Here is a 21,424-nt window from a genome sequence, read left to right as displayed (position 1 = left end):
CGGAAACAGTGCTGCTTCGTTTTTTTTTTTTGCCTTTCTTCTTCATTTTGGTTCTTTTCTCGGCTTAGCGCTGCCTCGCGTGCTCATTTTCAGGTTGCGTTGGCGCAGTGTCGAATTATCTCTTGTGGCGCGCGCTTTCTTTTAGAAATTCAGTTGCACTGCTAGCTTAAAGGGGATTATTGCTTCCAGCAGACGGTTCTAATGTCGGAAGCGCTTGCGTGGAATATATATTTTATTTATTTACTTCCGATGAGTTGTATAAACCACTGGAAACGCTTCGCATTATATACTTGGTGCCCTTGCGAATTCCATTAGGACGTAGGCAAGTCAGACAGGAGTACTTGCAAATGCACTAACTTTCAAGCGTTCGGGAGACAACCCAATAAAACGGCATATCACTTGCCCTCTCGGAGAGGACGCTGGGACACGCGAAGCATGTAGGGAAATTCCTGCACCACCCATCGGTTATTCCACATATTAAGACAGCAGACGCAGAAAGGTCGACACGTATTGTTCTTCCGATAATTCGATAGGCGCTGTTGAAGTACCTCGAAGTTACCAGTAGAAGCGCTTCCTTTAGGGGCAGCACAAAGAAATTTCCCTAGACAAATAAAAAATTGAAGCTTACAAGAATTTTAGAAAAAATTATCAGTTAACTTATTCAGAAAAACCAAATCGTGCAGCACTGGATGACTTGCTTGTTTTTCTTACCGTGCATAAAATATTTGGGATAGTGGTCTTAAATGATGTTCAGACGACCTAACCGTCTCTGTAATTTTGGGTATTCGCACAGCTTTTTTGAAAAAAATGCTTCCTTCCCGCCCCTTTCAAGGCACTTGTCGCAAAACTTTTGAAACAGTGTGGTTTCACCGCCTGGCACGCACATTGCTAACAGCAAAGCACTTCCTTTAAAGTACCCTTTTTGCAGAGCACTTACGCTCTGCGAAAAAGTAGACTCACAAAATTCGGGCAACTTTAGCTACAAGTGCGGATTGATTGGCGATGCTATATGAAACGTATCAGCATGCTTCATTCTGGGGTCCCCAGTCATATTTTCAAACTTAGAATAAATCTTGGCAGACTCGCCGTAGAGAACCAGTGATATAAGTTTTGTAAAAAATAGCTCCCAATCCACTGTGTGAACGTGGTTGGCCAGCGAACCCAAACGAGGGCATGACGAAAAATAAGATGGACTAGAGCGCAGAATAAAAGTAGTGCGGGAAACGTTATTTGTTTTGTCATTTGCTATTTGGCATACTTCCCAGTTAGTTACGCTTACTAAATTTGGAAGGGCCAATTTCAATCCTGCCAGACAAACCTAGGGCTGGTGCTTTCATTCTGGTTTTATGCAGCTGCTGCGAAGGCGTAGGGACGGAGGGAGGCGTGATGTTATTTATATTAAAACTGAGTGATAATAATTCACCAGAACGTGAAGGGATAAAACTGCCCTCAAATACGTAGAGGTTTCAAACGTCCAAGGTCATATGTTGGGTTTCGGGAAAGTTTCGATAAAACACGAGTTACAGCCGTCTTTTGTAACCATACTCTTTCCGTGCAACGCCATGTATTGACAGCAGACGGGAATTCCAAGTATTTACAGCTCCAGGTGGACTATGCCAAGTAAGGGAAACTGAAAGTACCAGCAATGTACTCGTCTAAGCGTCCAATGGGAATCTTATTTTTTTCAGTTATTTTCGCAAGATTCAGTGCCACGGAGTATTCGCGAAAAACTAACTTTAACGAAAAGCGTTTTCGAGTGCGGACGCGGGACATTTATTCAGCCTTTGGGGCAAAGCGGTGTGCGTCTTTGCTGTAAAAAGAATCGCCCGACCGTGCTGTGTGTGGAAATCACGCTACCGCCTATTCAAATCGCGCCTTGGTCGCTGTATGTGTTTTGTGATGCAAAACCAACCAGCCCAACGTTCATCACTGTTGAATATTTAATGATCGCACTGGGCGCTCTTTCGACCGTTTTTACGCCGTCACCGGCAAGTTTGCGATGATTTCCTTATTTGCTTTAATTTTTTCCCCACGATCAGCTGCACAGTCAGCTTGAAAGGAATTCATAGCGAGAAATCAGCCACAGCCTGTTGTCGTTGCTACTCTGGTGCCAACGTCTATCATGATTTAGAAACAGAAATTCGCACGTTTTATTCCCGATTACCCTGTTTGTCGGATCGAGAAAATCAAGGTCAGAGAAAGTTCTTTCTGCATTGCCTACCAACCCTGCCAGCCTATCGTGTACAAATGTTCACACAAAAAAAGAACGTGATTACCTTGCATAGCTCCTAATTAACTTATGCGAAGAAGAATAAGAACGGTAGGAGGAGGAAGAAAAGGAATATAATATTAATAATATTAATAATAATAATAAGAAGAAGAAGAAGAAGAAGAAGAAGGAGAAGGAGGAGGAAGTAACTTTACTTCCACAAGGAGCCCCTTGTTTGGAGCTACTGGGAAAATCGACAGGGCCATCTCTGTGCGTTAAATCAGTGCACTTTGCAGTTGCATGTTTCCCTCGTGAACCCCGTTGCAAAGTCCACTTTCGCCCATCAACGCAGTCGTTCGCTTCGTCGTAGGGGGGAAAGAGGAGTGGTGTACCTTCTGGACACCTCGGTGACGTTGACCCTGGACGGCTTGGAGAGGCTCTCCGTCTTGTTGGCCAGGGTGACGGTGTTTCCGAAGAGGCAGTAGCGAGGCATGGTCAGGCCCACCACTCCGGCCGTCGCGTTGCCCGTGTGCACGCCGATGCGCATCTGCGAGCACGCGCACGCGCAATGCTGCTGCAGAGGCAAGGCTACGATACACCGTTGCATGCGCACGCGCACCCGCAATGCTGGCCGGAGGATTGCCTTCTCAACCTGGTTTCGCAAGAAGAGCTTTGTCTTATACTTTGTCTTAGTCTTATACTTAACGATGCACACCAATCCTACGTCATTTATCGGTACTAATACACAAGACAGGATTAAAGGGAGGCAGACAGTGTTAAGCCTCGCTCGGGTGGGTGGTGTTCGTTAGTCCTGGATGCCATTGGTCTTGGCCGCTGCCCGTGCTCGCTGGACGAGAGCCCGCTGAGGGTCCAGGTCCGAGCAGTCGGCACGGCCGCCTCCCAGCCCTCCCTACTTGGTTTAACTTTGGCTTCTAGTTCGGAATTCCATTGGAAGGCCTGTACCTTATGGCACGTATCTTCCCACTGGCCACAGAAGCTATGAGACGAAGGAAAATTTTCTTGGCGATGCCCTCAGCGGACTTTTGGTGAAACAATGTCAGACATTCTGACTTGAAGGGTCACAGGTTTAATCTTTAAAGAAGGAGTGGGAGCGGGTATTGCTTTTGGACCTGCGTTTGTATTACGTTGGACCCCCTTGCCTGGCCAGATAGGAGAAATTTAAATTGGTTTGCCCTTAAAAGAGAAAAAAAAAACTTAGTAACGGGTACTTATCTGTGCGCTTACCCATAAATGGTATAATGGGAATAAGCTGTGTCTCTTATACCGGGAACGCACTCCAATCCGCATAGGAATTGCCGTCGACCTATGTAGCCGAAAGCGTAGGCGCAAGCAAAGTGCCACGTAAGCCACTCCGCCTGTACGTTGAATCGTGCCCCCCTGTAAAGAGGTTTTCTCTGCGGGAGTCAGAAAGCTGCGCGCCTGTAGCTGGCGGCCTTGTCGATACCTTTAAGAGCGAACAGCCACACCGAGAGAGCGCGGGAGTGGGCTGTGAAGGGATAGGGCTTCTTTAGCACTAAGCCGCCTGCCACCGGCACGAGCGGAGACTCTTCGCCCGGTGGTCAAGCTGCTGTCGCGGCTGGCTGCACAACAGGTCAATGCGGCCCGAATTTTACGATTCCGCGAGGAAGATAAAAAGTATAAAAAGCAAGTTGGTGCCGCCGAAGCTATTTCATTTTTTTTCTCCTTTTTTTTTTTTTGTGATGCGCTCAAGCTCACTAACGGGCTGCAGAAGCCGTGCATAAGACGATTCGTTGGCTACAAGCGAGGTAATGCAACTTTTAGGAAAAGTGCATGCCGGGGAGTGGGGAAAGAAGGAGGGAGAGGGAGATAGAGTGGTGAGGTGGAAACGGGAGGAGAAGAGGAGGGCTGAAATGGGGGAGGAGGAAAATGATAGATGAAAGGATGAAAATGGGGATGGGGTGGAGAAGCTGAGCGGGATTGGGAGTATGGGGGGGAGAGAAGAAAGAAGAATGTGAGAGGGGAAGTATGGAGTGGAGCGGCATTGGGAGGTGGTAGGTGGAACTGAAAATGGAGGACATTACATGGCAGCCATGGAAGACTAGCAAACGTCTTTCGACATCATTTGGAGCGAAGCGAGCGTATAGACGGTCAATTTTTGGTAGCTGCTTTGAATTGGGTAATGCCTTATTTTTTTCTGTGTAATGCCTTATTGTGTATCTGTGTAATGCCTTCTGTGTAATGCCTCATTTTTTGCCGCAATGTAATTGTACCTTTATTGTGTACCTTCCGATGTGTACTTCTCGTTCTCTCGTTTTTGTTAAAGACGATAGTCTTTCTTGGGCTACTTAAACCCAGAAATTTTGGTCTGTCTGTATGTCTGTCTGTCTGTCTGTCTGTCTGTCTGCCTGTCTTTCCGTCTGTCTGTCTGTAACTCGATTCAGCCACCCGGCCAAAGTAAAATGCTTACTGCGCAATAGTCTTATATACTCACAGACAAATGTAAACATCTAAGCCCGGTTTATATGTTGATACTTGTCAACTTTGTTGCACAAGAACAAGACATTACGCAAATATAAGACAGGAAATTAGTATACAAGGGATATTTACAGTGTTTGTTTATTAAAAATTCTTGGATGCTTGGTTTTTCGATAGCAAATGATATTCTACATCTCCTGCAGAACAACGCGTTACGCCTGCTCCATTTCAGGCGGCATATGAGAAATCACCCGGCAACAGCAAAGAAAAGTTCCACTAGCTAGGTTACACGTTCTGCTTGGAACGCACGTGGAGCACGGAAACGTGGTTCTATAAACCTTGAGGTCGGCCGCCTCGATTCACGCGCGTCTCCGCTGTACTGCAGCGCTGGCATCGAGGAACCCCGCCTGTCGCAGTGGAACGCGGTAAATTCAAATCGCCTTGAGCAAACCTTTAGTGTGTTTACCTTCGGATGAGCGCGACAGAACAGGAACAGCATGAGAGGTGAGCGGGAAAGCGAAGGGGGCCATTGCCTTGGAAAATGTCTACAAAGACTATCGTCTTTTGACGACATTTGCAACGAAAACAGCAGATACGCGGCCATTTTTTTTTTTGGTACTACGTCCTACGCACTGAACGTTGCTGTCAATCTAAGGGAGCAATCACCTCGTCAAGCTACTCATCGCAGTAGCTTTTTGTGATTGCTCCTTCTTTCTTCGTCTATGAAAGATAAATAGAGCATTGAATTGAATTAAATTACATGAATGTTTTTGTACTAACTGTTGCGTCCACTGTTGGTGAATTAGCAGCAATGTAATGTTCAATGACGGATCCCGTGTAAGAAAAGAATGATGCCTAGTAGAAAAAACTGACTTTCTACGTATGCAAGAGCCAGAGAACAAGCTAAAATACTAAAATATCAATTTTTCCACTCTGAAACGTCTAGGGAGGCTTCGCGTGGACTTATGGCGTCGGCGATTGTGAAATACTTTTATCTAGCCCGAATAACAACGAGAAGTACGCCATTAGGTCCAGGTTTTCAGAGCTTCACGACTGCTCCGAGCGTGTATCTTCAAGAATGAAAACCATGATTGAGCTTTTCGCTTGTATACAGGCGTCCCTCCAGTCGAGAGCTCATGAGTTTCTTATGTCGACTATGCTTGCATTATTGTCTAATCATTCAAAGTCTGTTCGGCGTGAAATGAACTCGTGTGAATAACCACTCGTCAAAAAAAGTTAACTATTCCAGCTACTGTTCCATGCCGTAAGAACGAAAAGGGTAAGATTTCCTACCTGTATGGGTTCCCCGTTGACCGGGTTAGCCACACTCTTCGTGGCGGTGATCATGTCTAGGCCCATGGCGACCAGCCGGTCGGCGTGGTCCTCGACGAAGTCCGGCACTCCGGCCACCACCACGTAAGCATCCCCTATGGTCTCCACCTGCAAAAGAGGCGACAACCAGAGGACGCAGGTTTCTGACAACCCACACAGCGGGGAAATCTACGGAACATGCAACCGCCGAGCCACACCTAGGCGGGTCTACGCGCAGTAGTCAAACAGGTTCCAAGGCGACTAACCTGGCATAGGTTTCGCATGGTCGACAACACATGTTGCGCGATATAATCGCCATCAAATGAACTGTTTGAGGGGGTGGAGCATAACTTTTTATTTATGAGAAAGTTCAACACTAATTTGTGGACGCTAATTTGTTCGCTTGTGAACCGACATATTACGAGAGGTGTTACGCATCGCAATCTAAAGGCTTTCTCCATCACTGAAAGGTTAGCGCGAACTATAAACGTAGACTTGAAAGGCGTGTCTAGTACCAGCGCACCCCTTCTAAACGGGTCCAAATTGAGTGTCACCGTCCTTATGTCAGGGTAACAACTTGCCTGTATCACATAGTATGGGCAAAGAGGGTTTGTGGAGGGAAAAGTATTTAACTAGCCGCGGGGTTTTCCTTATAAGCCGTAATCTGTGACGGCTGTAAATAGGTTCGTAAACGCATTGGGCGCGGAAAACAGCAGTCTGCAAGTGCTCACGTCAATGCATTCATTTAGTGATAACGGTATTACAACTTTTTTATGTCAGTCCGTGCATTGGAGACTTGGTTTGAAATCGGTAACAGAGCACAACTGCGGATTGTATTTAACCGTGCATCGGGTTCTTTCTGTGCGGGATACTTGCTTAAAGTTAAAAATAAAATCCCGCTCTTTCACTTTTTGACAGAACTGCTGCTGTGTGATACGCTTTAATGGAGAACGCCCTCTTTCTATCTTTATAGCTTTTGTTAAAAATTACAGGAAGACTACGGAGGGGAACTAAAACCACAGTCAAGCGCAAAATTATAATTCCCTCTTGCTCTCGCTTCCGGCCCTTGACTCACGGCTTCCTGCTCTAATTTTTTTTCCCACTTTACCCTGCAGATCCGCATCATCTAAGTTTTAGGCGCGGAGTTAAATGGTAAACGCAGCAATCCGTTGTCGTATTTGCGTACAGCTTGCATGGCGCAGTGCTCGGCACTATGACAGTGCCCGGTGGTGTGCGTGTACCTTGTAGACGCCGTGTATGTTGGAGAGGTTGTCGAACTGAAGGTAGAGCTTGTTGAGCAGGCGCACGATGTCCATTGGCGCGCAACTCCCGCACATATTGGTGAAGCCCACGATGTCCGAGAAGAGGCACGACACCGTCTCGAACTTCTCCGCCTCCACGGGAAGGTTCTGGCACAGCAGCTTCGCCACCTGTGTCACGTGACCACAGGCGCCGCGCGACGAAAGATTACCTTTACTGGCTTCTTGCTTGCTACTCGCGTGTTGCTGACTGCGTTTAAGCGCTACGTATTCAACATGACAAATCACAATTTGGCTTAGAAAAATTACAATATATTTAGTGTGTAAGTTGTCTCGGGCCGCTTTGCCACACGAAGGCCCTTTAAAGTCATGTTCACCACTACGCACACGTGCGTTAGTGGGAGGAAATTTTAACGCGAAGTTGTTTTATTCCGGGATACACAAAGATTTCCAGAATATCTGTCACGGAAATGACGCCAGTACAACGAAGCAAGCGGCCTGTAAAGGGTGCACCCCTGCACACAGGGTACTCATGTGGGAAAGCAACCTTTAGTACTAAAGAGTACGTTATACTTGGGGTTGTTCATTTCGGGTTTCACTTTCGTGTGTTACCGATTCCTATGACAGTGGAATCAAACACAGTTTTTTCAAGAGCTGTCTGATACTAAAGTAGAAAGATCGTAGAGGTGTTTATGAAATACTTTTATATGGCCCCCGGTACACCTATAAAAAGCTATATTGGGGTCCTTTTAAAGTGGGCTTTACTCCTCGAGAACAATTCCTTCACGGAAATAAAATTGAGGAGCAATATAAATAGTCTTATAAAATATGAAGCCCAGGTCTTATATTAAATGCTTCTGCAAAACTCCCGCAAGTTTCGGTGTAAGTTTCATTCCAGAAGCTTCTGTGACTCAAAACGGGTGCTTTTGAGAGGAGCAAAACTCAGAATTCCGCACCAGGTCTGATGAAAGACAAATAGAAGGGCTTCCGCTTCAGGGTATCAAACACATTTATAGGAATGGCATCCGGCTGCCGAAAGCTCGCACTAATACTGGCAGCTAAAACAACACGGAGGAGCTTCCTGCCCGGTGGAGCGTGGCCAGGTGCATCGAATGTCAAAGGGGCGTTAGGCAGCAACGTGAAAGGGAGGGATGCACTACTCATGCCCCTGCATATCAACGTTCTCTGCGGTGAACAACCAGGCACGTGAACACGCCGCGAGGAAGGCGAGCCATTGAGCGCGGAAACCCAACTCTCTGCAGCGCAGATTATGGGCTCATAACGACGCCGCGAGACTCGTGGTTATCTACGGGCTTCACGCATAATGACCGCGGACGCCAGCAACGCGGTCAGAAATAGACTGCCTTGGCACGAGGAAATGAGCGCTCTGTTTCGTTGGCCGAGCAATATTCTTTTCTTCGCTAGCGTCTTCCCTTTTCCCTACAGGCGACCTCCCCCAGTGCGCTTGCTTTTCGCGAGCCACTGCCAATGCCTTTCTGCCGCATTCAAGTCTCGCGTCTGTAATCTCTATATTGAACGTACGTGTTTGTGTGCCGGTTCGCGTAAATCCAAAGTCAGCTCAGTTTGCGATTTATCGCAGTAAAATGTCCATGTAAACATGGCGGATATTGCGAACCTCCTGCCTCCCTAGGGTACGTGTTAATTATATGCACCTTTTAAATCATGTTCTCATCTGTAAGACCCGTGCTAAGCTTTAGAGCACAAGCGTTCGTGAACGTTCAATGGAAGCTGCAGGCCAGCTTATTTATCATTCTGACCTGGAGGCGCGCTGTCACGGTGACTTTGCATCCGGCTTAAGCGCCGACATCTACCTATCACTTTAATTAACTACATTGCGCCTTGACACGGACAAGTCGGCATTAACCTAAGTCCATCCAAGACGCAGCCATGCGGTTACAGCGAAAAGGTGTTGCTTGCTTAGAAAACTGAGTAGTTGGCTGAAAACTCATCCTGGTCCTGGGCTCAAATGTGCGACCCCCCCCCCCCTCTTAAATGTAGGGACGTTTTATTGCCGACGATGCAGTACATAGCGATAAAGCGAACCAATCGCCAACTCGCAGCTCGACGTTAAAAAAAGTTCCCCTGGGTTTCCGGTGTATCCTTGGGCTTTCGACCTCATCGCGTGGGCTTGTACGACAGTTGTTCGGACTTTTCCGGAGAACAGGAAAGGCCGAATGTTTTGGCGTGTTGCTCAACAGCGTCCACTGCCAATTGAAGGCGATCTTGTATGTCTCCATCGCTGCCCCCCGCTGTCCACAAAGTGACATCGTCAGCGTAAATACTGTGATGTACTTCACCTATGATTTGCAATCTGTTGGTGAGGTCGATCATGCTAGCATTAAATAGGAATGGTGAAATGACTGATCCTTGTGGAGTTCCAATGCTCCCTGTTAAGATTTCAGGCGAATCATGGGGTCCCACCTTAAGCTGTGCCGTTCTGTCGTTCAGAAATCCCCTGATATAGTTGTAGGTCTTCTCCCCTACCTGTAATTTCTGGAGACTGCGGAGAATTGCATCATGTTTGAGTCTGTCGAAGGCTTTGGTTAAATCAAGCGTGACTATCACGCGGGCGTCAGTCCCAACCTGCGATCCGCAACTTCACAAAGGGGAGAATCTCCAGTGCGGCACTGCGAGTCCTTGCCCAGCAGGACAAGAACGTAGACACCCGAACCACTTTAATATGGACGCCCGCACACGCGGGCCTGGAGGGCAATGAACTGGCCAAGGAGGCTGCTCGAGCATTCACCTACCGAGAGCCCCTGCAATCCGCCCTACACCCTGCCGACAACACCAAGGATCGCCTGTGCACCTACCGGGACGTGACGTGCTCGACCAATACAGAGGCGCAAGACGGAAGTACCCTGCAGCCAACCCCTCGCTGACCAAAAAAACAAGAAGTTGCATGGAGGCGTCTTCAGACTAACACATATCCCAACCAGGCCTCAACAGGCACTTCCACCCCGAAATTCGTGACGGTAAATGTAAGCACTGCCCCCCCCCCTCCCCATTGCAAGTTTGGCACACATGCTTTGGGAATGCCCTGCTATACAAAAAACAGACTTCAGCAATACAGAGGGAACATTTATTATCAACACCAAAGAGCAGTGGGAGACGTGCTGCTTAGCGAGGACCCTGCCATCCAGCGTTGGGCCGTCCAGAGGGCTGAAGACGCCGCTAGGAGCCAAGACATCCTGGCCGTCGTCTGAAGCACACCCCATAACTAGGCCTTTCCTCTGGACACAATAAAGTTACTTCCTCCTCTTCCTGGTTGAACTTTACCTGAAATGCAGTTGGCAGTACGGCTACAAATCAAGGAAAACTTTCTCCACCTTCCTTAAACTCGCTGGCTTACACCTCGATTGTGCGCAAGACACTCGGGAACAAGGCTTTAGAAGGGAAATTCCGTAATGGGGTGCCGAAATATGTGCTCTAATTTTTAATTGCATCGTGTAGTTTAACATGTTATTCTTTTCCCACATTTCAGCGAAAGTCTAAAGCAAGCGGCTAATGGTACGGGATTCTGGCTACTCAGGTAATGGGTTAAATTACCATCCTCGGCGGCCATTTTAACCTGAGAAAGCTAATAAGTCCGCGCGTCGAGATATGGGTATTCGTTAAAGGTGAAAGGTTGGTCTGTTTTATTATACGTGTAACCTTCCACTACATCACAGCTCATAGCAAAAATATTACATCGCCTTAAATCTTCTTAATTGATTCAAGCCTGCGTGTTGTGAAATACAAAAAAACGTGAGGCGCATAAAACAGGAGCGAGAACCGGGAATCGCGCACCGAGAAAGGCAAGAAGCAGTACTGGAGGAGGGTCGAAGGAAGGCTCTGTAAAATGGCAATGGCCCGCGTACCGGGAAAGGGAAACAGCAGTTCCGGAGAAGGGTAGGCCACGCCGGCTCGTGTAATAAGAGCCTTGAGGAGGGTAGGTACCCACGAGGGCGGAAAGAAGGCTCGTAATGATGGCGAGCGAACGGAACCAGCTTCGGAGGGCGCTGTACAGTGGGGTGGTCGAGTCGTGACGGCCAGGCCGCCAAGTTCAACAGAAAGTTCTACAGCAGATCAACAGAAGGTGCAACTAGGCTTTCGCGTTGACATTCATAGAAAGTTCTGAGCATCTTCCGTAATTTTTTCGGTTCTTCCTTCCTACCTTCCTTCCTTCCTTCCTTCCTTCCTTCCTTCCTTCCTTCCTTTCTTTTGATATTCTTTTTGTTCGTTTATTCTGGGTTTTTTTTTTCGCTCCTTCTTTTCGTGTTTCCCCCTTTCCATTGCTCATTCTTTCGTTAAGAAAAAGGAGCAGGCTCGGGTTTTTCATGAATCACTCTTCAATGAGCTTGATAAGCTTTTCGCAATTTTTCGTACATTTTATTCTTCCTTTCAGTTTCATTCAAACACACGAATTTTAATTTAAAAAAAGTATAAGTAACTGTGCTGTTTTCAAGAAAAGCCCACTGAGGTTGCCATTCATTGTTTCGTTCCCCACCTAATCATTGGTGTAACTGCACTTTTGAGTTTCCGACCCGGCTGGTTTTAGTGGAGCGTGGCAAACGTCTCAAGCCCCCGAGGACGTACGTCGTCTAACAATTGTCCCCAAAGCAAACATTGTTCCCAGCCTTTGAACGCAGGTCACGCTTCGCTTAGCGCGCAACATCCATCCTCGAGACGCGGCCCGCCCAATAACTATACGGCGGTTGCGGGAACCCGCTTTCTTACTTCCTCGCTTTCCGCCCCGTCCACGCTCCATGCAACAAAAGAGAATATTCTAACTTTGTGAAATAAAACAAGTTGGCGCGCGAGTGACATTTGCGTGCGCTAGTACTAAGAACAAAAAAACCGAGCTTCTTTTCATGTCGTAGAACGCCTCAGACGTGATCACAATAGAGCTTCCACAGCTTGGAGCCAGCCCCGCTCCTGCATTAGCTTGAGCAAACGTGTCAAGCGCAAGAGGCGCGTGCTTTTAAAGTGGTAGATGGGTGTTCGAAACGCCATGAGTATGTAGAAAATGAGCTAAATAAAGTTTGTGTCCTTCTTGAACTTGGTACACGAAGGATGACTGAACTAGCTACGTGTTCCATTGAATGATTCAAGCCACCACACCGGCCCGCCATCAGATAGAGCGTCGATGTACCCTGACAAGTCCACCGAGACCACGATTTCTTCTCATCCGGACTCATGAGCATAAATACCGCCCTCTAGTGTGGGCTGCAATAAGGGTACACACTCCTCACTTGACGATAGTGCGCCTGAAGTTGTCTCTTTCTCGTGGTCTTGTGCTCAGTATAAGGCATTACCCGCAGCAGTTAGTGGCGACGGCGCTGCGCTACCGAGAACGATGTAAGACGTTGGATTTCCGACCGCGGCAACACTTTTTTTGTGAAGGCAAAAAAAGAAAAAAAATCATGCCCCCCTCTGTCTAACGACGACGGTGGTTAAACGTGAAGCTTTCTCCCAATAGATTTCTGGGTGTGCCAATCCCACACTGCCAGTATGCGCACCACTTTTCTAAATACCCGCAGGAACTCTCGTGTATGCACTCCGTATGGCATCCGTAGGCGTTTGGCTTTCGAGCTCTACTCCGCGAATCGGCACCTGCTGCTTGGTATATATAGTGAGTACTTGTTCGAGCGGATGCCCAATTAAGTTGTTAACTCTCAATATGTGACGTTAGGCCGAACGTCGCATTTTAGGCCTACAGTCCTAACCTCAAAATGCGACGTTAGGCCTAACGTCTTTTGGCTAACACCCTTACGGCTTGTAGAGCAACGACACTCTCATTACACGTCAATTTCTGGGTAACGGCTGTCGAAGTTCACCTCAGAACATGACATTAGGCCTACATACGTCGCCCCGTCGTACGCCGGCGTCCCCTTATCCCTCCGCTGCACGTCAACCTTTAGTGGAGGGTGCCTAACGGAGCTGTCGCCAAGCTTCCCAAAAAAGCCGTTTAATATTTCTACACTTCATCATCATCATCATCGTCGTCGTCAAAAAAATTTGCCTTTCCTGCCGTGCGTTTGTGCGCACGGACACCATAAGTTGAGAGGCCGAAATCTTCGCGTCAAAATTCCGCCACCTTCGCAACTGAGATGTGAAGATTGAGGAAACTGCGAAGCTCGTGGTCCTCAGTTGCTTGAACTTGGCTTTTGTATAGCTGTGAGTTTGCATATTAGATAGCTTTAAGCTGGCGTTTATATAGCTTTAACATGGCTTTTTTATAGCTATACATTCTTCCTTGGGAGAGAGCGCTTATGTCCGCCCATCTTATCGGTAGATCAGACACTGACACCACCGAGCGCGTGCCCGTCTCTCTCAGCTACGAGAAGACCTGCACGTCAGAGCTTAAGCCATCATTAGGTGCAACCAGTCCTCGACGCGCGGCTCCCCATCCGAACACCTGAGCCACAAAGCGCACTCCCCCCCCCCCTTCCCCCCTACTAGTCGGCCCCTTGCCTCCTCGACATTTCTCCCACTTCTTGGCCTAAAGAATGGCAGGCTGAGCGCAAAAAGACGAGGACGGCGACGCCTGTCTCGTCTATTCCTCCACCGCGGTCTCGTCTGCCACCGTCCTCGTCTTTTTTGCGCTCAGCCTCCCATTCAGTATGTACCAACTAGCCCAACAGCACTTTTTTTTTGGCTTAAAATTTTCCTTTTTTCCACTTTGCTGCGCCGAGTTTTGAGCGACGCCCGGAAAGTCTGGTACTCAAGTTTAAACAGCCCCACTTTTAAAACACAGAAAGGGCCAGAACAGAATGAACAGAATGTGCTGAGCAGTTTTAGTGCCGGCCCATTAACTCGTGTGTTCGACGACGTTCTCGTTCTCTTCTTCGATCTCCCCAACAGATCTAGAAGTCGCCTCTGAAACTTGAGTTATTTGTTTGGGTATATCAATATGTTCTCCACTGCCACCCACTGTGGCCAAGTTAGCATAGTTTTCTGCCACCGACCTCTGTCTTTCATTCTAAATGAAGGAGATTCCTCATGAAGTGGGTCATTCAGTGGGGCTCCTCAGACGCGACAGATGTTTCATATTATTACGTGGCGACAAGTGAAAGATGAGACGAACCATGATTAAAAACAAGCAGATATCTATTTACACTGTTTACATGAAGCCCATGACGCAGCCCGTGCCGGCGTCGCGCGCACAGCATCTTTTTCGTCCTCAACAGCAATGCGGTATTTTCTACTGCACGAATAATCAGGTGATAGAGAAATGTGCGTGATATACTCAACCGCTATATATAGCCTTCATAGATTATGAGGAATCATTTGACTCTGTCGGAACCTCAGCAGTCTTGCAGGCATTGCGGAACCGGGGTGTAGACAACATTATGTAAGAATACTAGAGGATAACTACAACGGGTCCACAGCTACCATACCCCATAAGTAGAGCAGTAATATACATATAAGGAAGGGCGTCAGACAAGGAGACACAATTTCTCCAATGTTGTTATTAGCATGTTTACAAAAGGTATTCAGAACATTGGAGTGGGAACAGGTGGGCCTAAGGGTTAGTGGAGAATGCCTCAGTAACCTCACATTTGCTGATGACGTTGCCTGGCTAAGTAACTCAGGGGACGAATTGCAAAGCATGATTACCGCGGTGGACAAGCAGAGTTAATATGCAGAAAATTAAAGTCATGCTCAATAACATCTGGACAGCACAGCGGTTTGAGATAGGTGGCGAGGCAGTGGAAGTGGTAAGCGAATATATCTGCTTAGGCCAAGCAGTGACCCCGGATCCAAGCCATGAGGCCGAGGCAATTAAAAGGATAAGAATGAAATGGAGTGCATTTGACGGGCCTTCTCATATAATGAATGGCAGCCTACCATTGTCCCTGCCAGTGAAAGTGTATAACAGCTGAATCTTACCGGTACTCACCCACGGGGCAGAAGCTTGGGTGCTCACTAAGAGGGTTCAACTTAAATTGAGGACGACTAAGCGAGCAACGGAACGGAAGGTGATGGGGCTAACATTAAGGGACGAGAAGACAGCGGAGTTGGTCAGGGAAAAACGCGTGTTGAGAGCATGAGAAGACATTGGTAGAAATTAAGAAGAATATGGCGTGGGCACGGCATGTAACTCGACGGCAAGATAACCGTTTTTCATTAAGGGTAACAGAGTGGATCCCTAAAGAAGGCAAGCGTGGCACGGGGAGGCAGAAAGTTAGGTGGGCAGATGAGGTTAAGAAGTTTGCGGGAATAAATTGGTTGCAGTTAGCACAGGACGGGGATACAGGGGACAGGCCTGTGTCCTGCAGTGGGCGTAGACAGGCTGATGATGATGATGTTGTACTGCCCTGTTCGTATTCTCGTGACGTTACCCCCGCTGAACGCTTGATTGATTGATTGATTGATTCACCCGCCGTGGTGGCTCAGTGGCTAAGGCGTTGCGCTGCTGAGAACGAGGTCGCGGGGGTCGGTTCCCGGCCGGGGCGGTCGCTTTTCTGATGGAGGCGAAAAGTAAAAATGCCCGTGTGTACGAGATTTCGGCGCACATGAAAGATCCCCAGGTGATGAAAATTAATCCGGCGCCCTCCACTATGGCGCGCCTCATCGCCTGCGTTGCGACGGCGCGTTAAACCCTACAATCATCGATTGATTGATTGATTGATTGTAGGATTTAACGCGCCGACACAACGCGGGCGATGAGGCGGCCCGTAGTGGAGGGCTCCGGATTAATTTTGACCACCTGGGGATCTTTAACGTGTACCGAAATGTCGCACACGCGGACGTTTTTGCTTTTCGCCCGTGTTGCGACCGGGAGGGCCGACCCGAGCCAAGCTCGGTCGCCTCCGACATACGTGTGGTAGCGTGGTGTGAAGCGAGCGGCCAGCTGCTGTCACAGCCGTGAAGAAGTCCAGAAGCCGTAGGTTAACGTAACTGTTTACTTCATAGCGAGAGGTGAACAGAAGCCAAAGAACGCCCCGACGGGCGAGGTAACAGTACAGGACTCGAGCAGAGTGACAGCAATGATTCACTGCTCAAACAGGAAAGGGGCCACAGAGCTTGGGCGAGGTCTATTTATACCCAAAAGCGCCAATGGTAAAAAAAAGCGTTCCCTCTAGATTGTGCACACGCCACGAATGTCACAGACACCCATAACACCGTTTCCAGAGTTCCTGAGCAGTCGGTAGCAGCGGCTCATGCTGAGTCTGAGAGAGGGGAGAGAGGAGGACTCCGCTGCGGACGCGGGGCGTCTGTGTCCTTGGGGCAAGTCTCCACGTGTTGCGTCGGCACGCCATCGAATGTTGATCGCACCGATAGATATTTGCCAGAAATCCTAGGCTTGTCGAGACGTGAAAGCATGAGTCACCGACACGGAGGGCTCGCTTGAAAGGCGCACATAGCGGCGGCTTCGCCGGACAGCCGAGGAGTGCTGAAACAAAGCCTAACGGCGGGATCACTCGTAACACCCGGCTGAAATCGACTGTCATGGTCGAGGCCGCAACACGGCGACGAGCGCGATGAGGTTGAACGATATGATGACCGCAAACAGTGAATGAGTGTCTGCCACAATTGAAGATGAAGATGCCGCTGGTAATGGCTGGTCCCGCTACACCGTCGCCAAGGTAGCGACGAAACGTCTATGGAAGTCGGAACCACGTCGGTCGACAGGGCTGGGGACACGGCGTCTTCTGTTCCACTCGTTTCACCTCATCTGCTCACAGCTGGTATTGATGGGCTGGGCACGGGCAGGAACTCGGGGCAGTGGACGGGGTCGAGTTGGGGCCGTGGCGTTGCTGGGGCTGCCCGACACGGCCCGCGTACCCTCTACTACTGCGCCCTGGCTGAGACGTTGCAAAGCTGAGACAAGGATGGGGATCCCTCCGCACCATCCAACAAAAATCTTACGGGGAAATTTATTCCATGTAACAAGCTATTTACAAGCTTTTAGAGGTTATATAGAGGTTGCAGAATGTCCAGGAGCTCACGCAAGCCTAGCCGAATCCGAGCGTCGTCGTCGTGTTCCGCTTCTAGCTCCTTCGGTGCTCGTCTGTCCATCCGCGCAGTACATAGCCGGCACAGATCACGGAACATACCTGTTCTGCTCACTGCAAAGCCAAACAGCCTCGGCACAATATTTCGCGGGTATGAGAATTGCTCTAACCTAGGAAACAACTGAAATTTATCTTTTTCAAAAAAAAAAAAAACATCTGCAGTTTGCGTAAGCAATAAAGTTAACCACTTCAAATTGGAAACTGCGGTTGTAAAATTAATTTGGCTGTATTTGTAACCCTGAGTAAGTTCTTCTGGAACTACATTTCATCACACGAGTTGCAAATGAAAGAAAGATTGTTACCAGGAACTGTTTCTAATGCTGGACGTCAACTAAAGCAAATTTGATGCGGTCGACCTGTATAGCTAGCTTGACTGACTTCTTGCTTTAGGGCTAGACTTTTCAGCGGTCTGCATTGGTGGTGTTCAAAGCTGCGGTGGAGGATTTGGGATAGTGCTCCTCGTCTAGCTGCTCCTGCTTCTTGCGTGCTTAATAAGCCTTCGTGCGTTCAGAGGGAATTTGCGGAGCAGCCTTGGAGGTACTGAGTTGAGGCCCACCACATTTCTGCTCCTGAGTGCGCTGCTTGCTGCGCTGGCGGTAAGCCGACATATGACCGGCATCTGTATTTGGTGGTGGCTGAGGCCCATACCCCTGGCGTTGCCTCTTGCGGAGTCTGTATACGCTCTGCAACGTTAGATATTCAGGATCCTTGTTGTAGAGAATGCAACGCCGTGACACATTGCGCTGGGTGCTGCAGGGAGGCAAAACAAGGACGTTGACGAGCCCTGCATAACATTAGCACAATACTCTGCCCAGCAAACACCGACTTGGATTCAGGCCTTATCTCGGAACTGAGGATGGCTTGGGATATCTGTCATCTCTGGTTTTGGTGGGAGGCCGTTCTCACAGTGTGGGAGCTGTTCTAGCTATGGTCATATGCAAGGCGTATGACAATGTTAGTCACGCTGCCGTTTTAGAGGGCCTAAGTTGTCTCCGCGTCCCCGACAATGCCTGTGACTTTGTCCGACACTTCTTCGAACACGGCTCTTTTTCCGTACGCATAAACGGGGGACGTTTCGGCTCCTTGGCATCAGTCCGCGGTGTACCACAAGGTTAAGGCATAAAGTTGGGCTAGTTGGTTATCTGACTGCATTTTACTAGCGAAAAATAGACGCGGACGAAGACGTACACAGGACACTCGCTAGTTTTGACGGGTTGACACACAAGGAAGAAGGGAGGACAGGGCCCATACAATTAGAAAGTGTCACAGTTAAGGCATAAAGTTGGGCTAGTTGGTTATCTGACTGCATTTTACTAGCGAAAAATAGACGCGGACGAAGAAGTACACAGTACACTCGCTAGTTTTGACGGGTTGACACACAAGGAAGAAGGGAGGACAGGGCCCATACAATTAGAAAGTGTCACAGTTAAGGCATAAAGTTGGGCTAGTTGGTTATCTGACTGCATTTTACTAGCGAAAAATAGACGCGGACGAAGAAGTACACAAGACACTCGCTAGTTTTGACGGGTTGACACACAAGGAAGAAGGGAGGACAGGGCCCATACAATTAGAAAGTGTCACAGTTAAGGCATAAAGTTGGGCTAGTTGGTTATCTGACTGCATTTTACTAGCGAAAAATAGACGCCGACGAAGGAGTACACAGGACACTCGCTAGTTTTGACGGGTTGACACACAAGGAAGAAGGGAGGACAGGGCCCATACAAATAGAAAGTGTCACAGTTAAGGCATAAAGTTGGGCTAGTTGGTTATCTGACTGCATTTTACTAGCGAAAAATAGACGCGGACGAAGAAGTACACAAGACACTCGCTAGTTATGACGGGTTGACACACAAGGAAGAAGGGAGGACAGGGCCCATACAATTAGAAAGTGTCACAGTTAAGGCATAAAGTTGGGCTAGTTGGTTATCTGACTGCATTTTACTAGCGAAAAATAGACGCGGACGAAGAAGTACACAGGACACTCGCTAGTTTTGACGGGTTGACACACAAGGAAGAAGGGAGGACAGGGCCCATACAAATAGAAAGTGTCACAGTTAAGGCATAAAGTTGGGCTAGTTGGTTATCTGACTGCATTTTACTAGCGAAAAATAGACGCGGACGAAGAAGTACACAGGACACTGGCTAGTTTTGACGGGTTGACACACAAGGAAGAAGGGAGGACAGGGCCCATACAATTAGAAAGTGTCACAGTTAAGGCATAAAGTTGGGCTAGTTGGTTATCTGACTGCATTTTACTAGCGAAAAATAGACGCGGACGAAGAAGTACACAGGACACTCGCTAGTTTTGACGGGTTGACACACAAGGAAGAAGGGAGGACAGGGCCCATACAATTAGAAAGTGTCACAGTTAAGGCATAAAGTTGGGCTAGTTGGTTATCTGACTGCATTTTACTAGCGAAAAATAGACGCGGACGAAGAAGTACACAAGACACTCGCTAGTTATGACGGGTTGACACACAAGGAAGAAGGGAGGACAGGGCCCATACAATTAGAAAGTGTCACAGTTAAGGCATAAAGTTGGGCTAGTTGGTTATCTGACTGCATTTTACTAGCGAAAAATAGACGCGGACGAAGACGTACACAAGACACTCGCTAGTTTTGACGGGTTGACACACAAGGAAGAAGGGAGGACAGGGCCCATACAATTAGAAAGTGTCACAGTTAAGGCATAAAGTTGGGCTAGTTGGTTATCTGACTGCATTTTACTAGCGAAAAATAGACGCGGACGAAGAAGTACACAGGACACTTCGTCCGCGTCTATTTTTCGCTAGTAAAATGCAGCACCACAAGGGTGTGTTCTGTATCCGCTGCTTGTTAACATAGTCTTCTTGCCGTTAGCCTGGCACCTTTTCACTATCTAAGACCTGTGTTTCCTCATGTACGCGGATGACATCACTGTAGGAGAGTCCACCCAGTCCTGTCACGACAGAGCGGAGTACCTCTAGCTGTGAGTATTCGGCTTTCACTCTCTCTTCACTCACTCTCTCACTCACTCACTCTCTCACTCTCACTCTCTTTCAAGAGGAGACTGCTGCACTTCCAGTCGTCAACGCTTGGAATCGTTACTTCCTTGCAATATCGCCGATCGTCCTACAACCGAACGGTACCGCCATTCCCATTGTCGGACACCTTCGGGTTCTGGGCTTAGAGATATCGGCCTCAGGTTCGGCAGCTCAGTGGCTTCGATCTGCTCGACAGAAAGCCGGACAACTGCCTCACCTTGTTCGCAGCATCTCTCAGAAGTCTGGCGGGGCCTGCTGGACGATGGCCCGTCTTCTAGTGCGTTCGGCACTACAGCCAAGGCTCGTGTACCAGGCACAGTTCAATCACATGACGCAAGTGGACTGGGATCGGCTTGAATTTGTTCGTGAAACGGGGGCAATGCTGTACCTTTAAAAACTTCCTCTTATGCGGTAGAGAAATTTCTCGCAATAAAAAAAGAGACTATTACAGCTAAAAGCAAGCACAAAATGACGCGAACAAAGGAAGCAAATTCGCATCCCGGCAGAGGCCGCGCTTTCTGAGGGAAATTAAAACGTGAGTTGTTCCAGTGTGTCGTCCTCCTGACGGCAGAAGGCGCGGCCTAGCTGTCCAAGGCTTGCAGAGCTTCAAACGGCTCTCACCAACATCATTCTGCCTAATAAACCTTCTTTCCTTGTGATTCATTACCCATTCGCTATGTCTGGGGTGTTACGTGAAATGTGGGACGTGATATCTTGTTTATTGACGTTGCACGTGATGCCACGTAGGCTACGGAAGCGATGACCACCAACTGTTTGCTATCACTGCACCTTTTCAAGCGTGATGTCCACAAACTACGCTAAGGTCATGCTTCGCTTTCAGCTAAGATGTTTCATTTTCTCGCCTCTGTGCTTAGCGTAATAATTAAATCTTTGATGAGAGGTACTCAAACGGCGGCAATACGGTTTTCATAAGCCACTCCTCACTCCTGCAACTGTGACTATAGTGCGGCGTATATTTCTTTTTATATTTTATTAGACCCGTATTCTTGATAGTGACGACACCAAAAGAAACGTAACGTTGCCTGTCGCTTTGTACAACCAACAATTTGAGAAAGCTAAATCTTTTAACGTCCTAAAAACTATCTCGATCGACTCAAGGCTACAGACGACAAAAAGTAA

General features: G+C 48.2%; 1 protein-coding gene across 1 annotated transcript in view; it reads right to left on the bottom strand.

Moving 5' to 3' along the window:
- LOC144173957 (guanylate cyclase soluble subunit beta-1-like) overlaps nucleotides 1-21,424 on the bottom strand; it is a 156,642-nt gene that overhangs the window by 4,577 nt on the left and 130,641 nt on the right. The window contains exons 8-10 of the mRNA XM_077702332.1: nucleotides 7,219-7,407; nucleotides 5,960-6,106; nucleotides 2,602-2,756 (exon numbers count right to left, since the gene is read on the bottom strand). Coding sequence (XP_077558458.1) covers nucleotides 2,602-2,756; nucleotides 5,960-6,106; nucleotides 7,219-7,407 — 491 coding nt within the window. The remainder of the gene's footprint in view (nucleotides 1-2,601; nucleotides 2,757-5,959; nucleotides 6,107-7,218; nucleotides 7,408-21,424) is intronic.

The sequence above is a fragment of the Haemaphysalis longicornis genome, unplaced genomic scaffold (genome assembly GCF_048455015.1).
Source record: "Haemaphysalis longicornis isolate Haplotype H1 unplaced genomic scaffold, Haemaphysalis longicornis Haplotype H1 scaffold_3, whole genome shotgun sequence".
Classification (NCBI taxonomy): domain Eukaryota; kingdom Metazoa; phylum Arthropoda; class Arachnida; order Ixodida; family Ixodidae; genus Haemaphysalis; species Haemaphysalis longicornis.
Note: the sequence above shows the minus strand (reverse complement) of the source record. Positions and strands in the feature narration are given on the sequence as shown.